Source organism: Gastrolobium bilobum, unplaced genomic scaffold (assembly GCF_033153095.1).
Source record: "Gastrolobium bilobum isolate Gb01-03AN ecotype WA unplaced genomic scaffold, APGP_CSIRO_Gbil_v1 utg3711, whole genome shotgun sequence".
Classification (NCBI taxonomy): Eukaryota; Viridiplantae; Streptophyta; class Magnoliopsida; order Fabales; family Fabaceae; genus Gastrolobium; species Gastrolobium bilobum.
Window position 1 is genome coordinate 659,028 of NW_026899314.1, and position 9,859 is coordinate 668,886.

Genomic DNA, 9,859 nt, shown 5'->3' on the forward strand with positions numbered 1-9,859 from the left:
GGTCTTGACGGGGGTTAAGTCCTAAGCCGCGTTATTGCTTTAGGCTTATTGACATTTACATACCACTGAACAAATACCGTGATCCAATCAAATAAATTTCGTATATTTAAGACATTAAGATTGGTTCAGTGGCGTAGGATTTGGATAAATTGTATTAGGTTATTATTTAATTTCCGCTTATATTCAAAATGCTTTTCACATACTCCTTTATTACTTCATACATAAATCGTTAGGTAACAACTGACTTCATTTCATTTTTAATAATTCAAATTTTACACCATTGCCGCATTACTTGTGTATAGTTATTATATTATAGGGTAATTGTATTCTTATGTTACAGAAAAAAAAAAAGTGGTCTTCTGCACACTTAACTTGAAGTGGGACCCACTACAAAACAGAAGAAAAAAATAAAAAAAGAAATAACACAGCTTTCTATGTATAAAAAGGAGATAAGAAAATTTGCCTATAGTATAAGATTAACATTGCCCTTTATTATATGTTAAATGTTTTTTTTTTGTTTTTTTTTTTATTTTATTTTAAACAATTGGAGGATATTAGAAAGATGTATTTAGAGAACACATTAATAATTGTCTGAAAAAAATATGTCAATGATTATGATAACAACAACAATGATTATGTCACGACTAGAGCTATTAAAACTGATTTGATCTGATCCGTTGAGTCGGATCACTAATCAATCTGATTCAATCAAATGATCAATCATGCATGCAACTTTGTCAAAAATTGTTTCAACCCCTGCTAATCCGGTTTCAATTTTTTAATTGAATCGAATATCGATTCTTGAAAATTTTGACAAAATATTTCACTATAATTACACTTTTGGAAGTTAAATTTGGCACCTAAATGTAGAGGAATGAAATGCTAACCATTAAGTCAAATCATTTTAATTATTGTATTACTTCTATTTATATATTTTTTACATAAGTTTTATTTAATCAGTTCAACCAATTATTTACGAATTGAATCAATAATCCATTAATCCATTACCTTAATCAATTCAATAACAAATCTGGGCTTAATGATAGTGATCATGACTATTTTACTAAATAAATAAATAAAAAAAATGATCGAGCCCATATATAAAGTTATATTACCTCGAATATTTCCCTTTACTAATATGCTATCAAATAAAAAATACGAATTAAGTGGATGTCATTTAAAAGAACATAAGTTGTGTTCTTTTAGTACTTACACAAAGTCTGACCGGTCAGATTTTGTGTAAATCTGACAAGTTGCTCTCTTTTTTATTTTACACATCAGCGATATGACTAGAAGAGAAAAAAAGAAAATAATTTTTCAAATTTACACAAAATATTATTGGTTAGGTTTTATATAAACGATATTTCTTATCCCTTGTGTCTTTTTAAACGATATTTCTTTTTTCCAAAGAATAAACTTCATCTTCCCAAATTATTATTATTTTTCCATTATAAAAAGGCATGACAAATAAAGCTGCAGTTTCTTATCTCTTGTGCTTACGTCTCTCTGAAAAGGGACATAGCCAAATGAATCCAAGGGCAAACTGATGAGATTTCTCCACTAAAATGAAAGATATTTGTGACATGAATCAAGCCACCATACTTTGAAGAGCAGGGAAAATGACTGATTGAACAACCGAACTATCTAACAAAATGAGATTTATGGAGACATGACCCCTCTTGAAAAAAAATGAGCCTAAAGAGGAGCACAAATGGGACACGATATTCATTGGCTGCAGTGTCAAATTAAATTTGTGACATAGTGTGGAGAGGTTAACAGGAATGAGAGTAATTGGATGATGTGATGGCCCCGATCGGAATTATGTGTTAAATACCAAGTGCTTGGAAGGAAGCAACCACCAAAACTGATTCTTCAAACCTATATAGGATATGTTTGCCATGTGATGATGTGGGGTAGCCATGGGATTCCAATAATTCAAGATTCTAAACTTCGGTTAGAAAAGGTTGGGATATCATATGAGGGAGAATCTTTGTTGAATGTGTTTCCTTGCAAATTATTTGCTCATTGAGACAATAGTAACCACTAAGCAATAATATAATTCATTAATTCGACTGGTTTTTATTCTTATTTTTATTTTTTTTTCCTTTCTCCCCGAATCTTGTCCTGATTTATTAATTAGTCTACTTGTCTATAATCATTGTAGGGGTATTAACTATTAAGAGGTTTAAATGTTAACAACTAACAAGTCCTGTCCCCTGAACAAAGAGAATATTTCAAAACAATTAGTAGTAAAAAAAATTTACTAAAGTTATCTAAATAACCTCATGTGATGCGGAGGGAAATCTTTATCTAATAAGAAATCTTTTACTCGTAAGAAGAATCTTGACTTTTATTATGTTTTTTACTCTTTGTTTTACTCTTTAAAGGTAAATGCTAAGATGTTGCATGAAAAAATAAATTATTTTTTTTCTATACGAAAGGCTAAAATTCTAAGTATTGCTTTGTTTTTGTCGAAAGAGTGATGAGTATTTAGAATGCTGAATCTTCTACAATGCTATGCTCCTTATATCTGAATTGATATTGCCAGGTTTGAATGAAAAAGGCTTTATCTCTTTCTTTTGTTTATTTTTTAACTCCTTATTTCTTGATTTTTGCATTTTTCTTCAATCTATTTATTATGTAAAATTTTTGCAACTTTTATTTATAAATCATTAATTATTTTATATATAACCCGTAAACGTAATTTTTTTTATTATGGTATTTATTATTTTGAATTTATATTTTATTAAATTAAAAGTTGAATCGAATTTATATAATAAATATAATAATAGGTCCACCAAAATGGACAACAAATTTATGTTTAGATAAATTTGATTCAACCTTTAACTATAAAATATAAATTCAAAATAATATATATATATTAATAATTCATGATTTATAATTATCTTTAAAATTTAAATTTATAGTTTGATGTATTTTGATAAATTTGTTTAAATTTGTGTTTATTATATTTTGATTAGTTTGAACTTAAATTTAATATATTTTTATAAACTTAAATTTATATATTTCAGAATAAAATAAATGAAAAATTCTTTCTCTTGCAAAAGGAGATAATGTTATCTCTTATAATTTGAAAACAACATCGTTTTGGGGTTTAGAAAAAAAAAATAATGTATTTTAATTTCCTCTTGTATTATGAATTTTAATAAAATATCCTACATTTTTTTTAAATGGCAAAAAAGTACTATTTTGTAATTGCAGGAAATAATTTTATCTCGTTTTTTCAAGAGAAACATTAATCCCTAAAATAAATTAATATTTTAAAAAAAATGAATCAAATGATAAGAAAAAATTCATATTTTAAATTTTTTTTGTTAGAGCTTATGTTTCTGTAATTGGTTAAGATATATTATAGTTATCAAATAGAAAATTAACTCAATTTCTTGTATAGTAATACAACAAAATTTACATTTGGTATATAATAAATGGGTTTAATATTTCTGTTTTTATTATAGAAATTTTTTTGTCACATTCACATAAAAATAAGTGAGTCCCAATGTAAAGAGAATAAAGAAAAAATATTAATGGATCCCACTTTTATGTAAGTATAACAAAAAACAAGATTCTGAAATAAAAGAAGAAATATTTTTTTCATAATAAATATAATATGAAAATTACAACAAATAAATTGTTGTGACTTAGTGGTTGATGTGCCAAATTTCCATGAGAAGGGAAAAATTTATGGTGCGTCAGGTCTTATGTGGTCCTTCCATTCAGTAAGTGACACTTGTATAAAAGTTTATTTTTTATTTCTCCTCTCTTCTCTTTCTTCAATAGTTGTCTCATTCTGATTGGTTAGGACCACTGAATTAATGGTGGTCCGAGACCACCAAAATTCTTCTCCATGAGATGATAGCGAGTTTGACATCCACCAATCAGTTAGATAATCTTAACGGGGTGTTTGGTATAGTAATTTTTTTTTTTTTTTTGAGAATCACGATTCTGAGAATTATGCTAAGAGAGTGAATTTCTCAGAAATATTACTAAAAAGTCATTTTGTAGACCAAAATATTGTCAAGAATGTTAGATTGAGTTTTTTTTTTTTTTTTTTTAGCTTGAGTTTCTTAATTCTATGTTTGGCTGCCGATGATACTTGGGAATATGAGCTGATTTTACAAAACTATTATTTGATAAATTTTATAAAAAAATTCCTGATATTACACAGACATGTGTGAAGATAAAACTAAGGGGAAATATATTGTAACAAGTAATGTTACTACCAATCAATTTCACCGTTAGATCGATTATGTTGATCTAACGGTTATATTTATTTTCATCTTTGTATGGTTATGATTTCACATATTTAAAGTGAAAACATTAAATATGGGAAATCATAACCATACAAAAGTGGAAATAAATATAAAGTATTAAATATGAAGAATCATAATCATACAAAGATGAAAATAAATATAACTGTTAAACTAACATAATTGATCTAACGATGAATTTGATTAGTAGTAACACTATTTGATTATGATAATATCCTATCCCTAAAACTAATTGGCCAAGTACAACCCAAACAGTAAAAAATTGACAGATTAAAAAAAAATAGCATATCCTGATAATGTAGAACAATGTGCAAACGCAGCACCACTTGTTAGTCTAAGAAGCATTTCGTCGAACACTTCAAGGTCAAAAGAATACCCAATAGCACCACAGCAAAGGAGGAAGAATTCATTCCCAAATGAGCGCAACACCAATAGCACTAAGCATGATAGCTGAGGCAAAGGAACGAGATCAACATGATGAATTGTATTTGATAAACCTATAGAAATAATAAAAAGAAAGTGTGAGAAACAGCCTTGCCCACCGGAGACACAACAACACCGGCAAACAACTGAACGATGGAGAAAGACGGAGGGCAGCGACAAGAGAGACGCGGGAAAAGGGACCTGTAACAGGCAAAAAAAAAATGTTATTTTATAAAATAACAAGATAAGGTATTTTCGAAAAAGGGTTATTTATGTTTATAAATTATGTAAAATATTTTAATCGGATCGGAATCCAGAAATATCACTCTTATGATGACATTATTTTATATGATTTTTATTCACAATTTTAATTTTCATAAATTTTATTTTTTCAGAAAAATTTCGAAAATATTTTTACCAAATGTGAGTACCTAAAATTTGTAAACGTAAGTTTTCTGAGAATCTAAAACTTATCTCTCTACCAAAACGTCTACTATTATATTTTACTAAACAAACATAAATTCCACTAATTAAACAATCAAATATCTATATATTAGACAATTAATACAGTACCATACACAATTAATTGGCAAGCTCTAACATTGGAATGGGAAAATGAAACGAAAACAAACTCGTAGTAATTACAAGAAAAACAAAACAAAAATTTAATTAATTATTTAAAAAAATAAAACAACCAAATTTTCTTTTTTTTTTGATAACAAAAACAACCAAATTAATTAATTAGACAGAGTGCACGTTCCTGATAATAAAGAACGGTTATTCATATGCTTATGTATTGCTTGACAAATGACAACTCATAATGATGTTAAAAACTCTCATGCTTTGAGCAATTTATAGCCCAAATGTATCAGCATGTTAATCGGAATCAATTTGCTCCGCACACCTTCTCCTTAAACGGCCCATAATATATCAATGAAACAACATTTGAAAAAATTGAAAAAAATAAAGACATCTCATGTTTAAAACAGAGATAAAAATAGTAATGTTGTGAGCTTTCCTAGCTTTAGGCAATTATAGCCCAAGTATATGATTATATACGAAGAAATCCCATGCTAAAAGAAGGGATAAAAACAATGATACTGTAAGTTTTCTAAGCCAAATTATAACTAAAGTACATGAGTATCCCAATCCATTATAATATATATAAGAAAATAATGCAATAATGTAAAATTAAATTATAATGTTTTCTTGTTAGCAGTCCTCCCCCAAAATTTCAAAGACAACAACGACCTCCAACCATTTTTATAACTACCTCTCCAAATCTCAAGCCTGTGAATAGGCCCGGTGAAATGGTCAACTAAGCCCAAGTTTTATGGGATTTGGTTTAACTATCTGTCCTAAACTGACTCAGTTACTAAGGCCCAAGTTTCGAAGAAGTACTAAATAAAGTTGGCAACCAACAAAACATGGCCATTTGTATTCAAATGAAGGGGGAAAAGTTTCCGATGTTACTTTAGATAACTTTATCTAATGTTCATCGAAACGACGTCGTTTTGAGGTTGGAAAATTAAAAAATTAGAGTGATAAAGACTATTATAACCCTGAAATAAATTAAAATTACAAAAATACCATGATTTCCGTCCCAAAACAATGTCGTTTTAATGAACATTAGATAAAGTTATATAAAGTAACATCAGAAAAAACAAACCCTCAAATGAATTAGCAAAAGTGTATAATCCAATAAAATCCTTTTTGAAATGTGAATTATAAAACATCAGCATTAAATATAGCAGTTCTAAATTAAAAACAAATATGATACATTATACAACTTATAAATGAATTCAATTATTTAATTAATGTCATTTAGTAGTATATTGTTTTCCATCGAACATGTAACATGTTATTGTGATACTGTGGTTACCAATGGGGAGTTATAAAAATTATAAATGAGTAATAACTATGTCATGCATGCATTCATAATATTAAAGTGAAAAATGTTCAAGTTAATCATTGCCAAAATAAATTTTCGATGAACGTAGAAGAGATTTGGGTTCGAAGAATATATGCACAAATATAAGGAAATAGATCATCTCATTTAAAAAAATATAACCATGTTATGTGGAAAGATTACAATTATTTATAATTATTAATTCATCTTTATATAGTTATAAATTATAATTACCCACATAATCATGTGATATTTTTTTTTTTTAATATGAAATGATCAAAATCTAGACACGCACATGGTCCAAAATTTCAAAGACACCCCTCTCTCTTTTGGATCAAAATCTCTTCTACACCAATGTATAGATATAGACATAGCAAAATCAACGGTGTACCATGCTAGGTGATAAATTAAGGGAGATAAAAGGTGGTGATAAATAACTCTCTTCATTGATTGGAATAGAATGAATTGCATCAGATCGAATCTTAATCGTTTACAAAAACATGGGGGAATGTATGCCTTTCCAGTTAACTTTTGAACACAAATTTAAAAACTTAGAATTATCAACTTAAATATCATCTCCAAAACATTTAGTCAATTATTGTTATAGAAAAATATAATAGTTTTTGACTAAATTACCGTCACTTTCCTCTATTAATGCTCTTTTTCATTCTATTTAAGTGGAACGCAAATAACACATTCCCTACATTCTTTTTAACCCTTTTTTTTTATCAGATAAAATTTTATGTGAGACTCATATAAAATAAGGATTTGCTTTTTCTGCAGTTACTGCAAATAAGTTATCTGCAATAAGTTCAATACGACGTCGTTTTGAGACAGAAATCATGATGTTTTTATAATTTTAATTTATTTCAGGATTATTATAGTTTTTATAATTATAATTTTTTAACCCAAAACGACGTCGTTTTGAAAGTAAATGCAAATAACTTATCTGCAGTAATTGCATAAATATTTTTCAGATAAAATAATATGGATCCACTCTCTCTTGGTGGAATTAGCATGATATTTCACCTAATAATAAACAGGGTATTGAAATAATAAATATCTTTAACATTTGTCTTTCATTTTACATAAATAAAGAATAAGAATAAATTAAAAAACTTAATATCTTCTTGATTTGTAAAATAATAAATAATTTAAAATAGTAATTTTTTTTTTAAACGAAGCCAATAATACTTTACAAAACTCCCAAATTTTAAGAAAATACAGTGCACTGTTTTCACATAAATTTAAACAAAACCACCCACACTTCAAGTCACCAAATGCTCGCAATTATGATGTTATGAGTAGAGGATTTTACAATCACCTTCTTTAAAAATCAAAGAATGTTATGATATAGAAAAATATAAGTCTCATGTCACATGAAATATGTTGTCTAATGCTATAGAAATAAAATATGAGGAATCCACCATATAAAAGAAAAAGTCAAAATTTTCAATATGAGTGGAGGAGAGGAATAGTTTCTCTACCACCGGAAAAACTTATTCCCCTATGACATATTCCAAAAAGAAAAAAAGAAAGGGTTCATTCATTCTCGTAAAACTAGAAAAAATTATTGCTCTTTATAAAGTCTAATTTATACCTTTTTCTTTTTTCCGGTAAACTAATTTATACCGTTTAATTTGACTCTAACAGTGTATTGTAGTTCTTAAAACTTCAAAAAAGGATAAAATGATTCTCAAACTTTTAGCACTGCGAGGCAGTCTTTTTGACCGACGGCTGTTCAAACATTGACAAATATTATTACGTAGCAATCATGAGTTATGTTATGTGCCCATTTTATAAAATTTGATAAATTTTAAGACTTTTTTTATTTTATTTTTTTGGTGAGGTAAGACTTTAAATTTTGAGAAATCATTTTTTTCATTTTACATAAAATAATTATCTCTGACAATATTGTGTTTACATGGTGTAAAGTTGTAAAAATATAAATTCGACTTTTATCTTTAAAGTTTATAATTTCTTCTGACGTTATGCGTTGATTTAATGTCATATCAAGTTGGCAGAACTCGGTTTCCTGACAGAGGGTTGCCAAGACATAAGTTTGTCTTTAAATTAGTTTATTTCAAGAAAAGAAAAAATCAATAATTTTTTGAGAATATTTAAAAAAAGTAATTATTTTTATATAAAAACTATTAAAACAAACATTCAACAAACCACGTTCAGTGTCTTGCTCAAACAAAGAAACTCTGAAGTCCTTTTTTTTATTTCAAGAAAAAAGGGAAACTTTTGTGAGCTATAATAACAAACCAAAATTGTTTTTTTTGGGGAATAATAAATTTGCACATGATATATAAATTAATGTGAAATTAATAGGACCTAAAACTGAAAACAATAACGTTGCACGCTTGATTACCCCCCACAAAAGAAGAAATTAAAAGGAAGCTTAATTAAAAGATAAAAATGGGGTCAAATGAGTGAAACCAAACAAATCACAATAAGATTACATAGTCACAACCCATAAAAAGTACAATGAGGAATGAATGTGTTACATAAGAATATGAATGATTAATAATATAGAAAAACATAACAACCTCTGCACAAATCGAACTTCACATGTAAATTAGAAACCAAATCCGGTTGAGGAATCAGAAGACAAAGCCAAATGCAAGAGCAATGAGAGAAGCAAAAGCAGTTGGCACAAAGAGGGTGGTGGCATCTGATGTGGGACTTGGTGCTGGTGCCTCAGCAGCTGAGACATTTGTTGCTGCCATAACCAACATCACCACCATAGCCAAGAAAAGCTTCATCTTCAAAGCCTCCATTGCTCAAAAATGTTCTCTTTTTTTTTCTTCTTTTTTCTTGTTGTGAGAAAGAGAAAGAGAAAGTCTTTTGAGACAATGTGTAGTGGGTGGAGAACATTGTGCGGCTAAGGGTGATTTTATATAGTTGGTGGCAAAGGGAAGATTGTTGGACAGTGCGTCTTTATTGGAATCCTTGGTGCCATACAGCTGTCGCCAACGGTTTGTAGGGTCACCCTTCTTTTTTTCCTTAATTTTTTAAAGTTTTCTTTTTTTGAAAAAATTAAATAAAAAATTACAAAACTATATAACTTTTCAACGGCTTTGGTTGAAGGAAAATAATTGGAGTGATTTGTGTCTTGTTGTGGTTGCCGGTTGGCCACTTATTCTTTGTTATTTTTGGTCATAATAATTTGGGGTGTAATACTTAAATATTTTTAGCAATTTACTTTTTGTATTTAATTGTTTTTTTTTTCCTT

General features: G+C 28.0%; 1 protein-coding gene across 1 annotated transcript; it reads right to left on the reverse strand.

Moving 5' to 3' along the window:
- Positions 1-9,057: 9,057 nt before the first annotated feature.
- On the reverse strand, positions 9,058-9,470 carry LOC133289449 (arabinogalactan protein 21-like). The gene has a single exon (XM_061487384.1). It carries the CDS (start codon positions 9,402-9,404, stop codon positions 9,228-9,230), a length of 177 nt encoding a protein of 58 aa, XP_061343368.1. The 5' UTR covers positions 9,405-9,470; the 3' UTR covers positions 9,058-9,227.
- Positions 9,471-9,859: the final 389 nt, after the last annotated feature.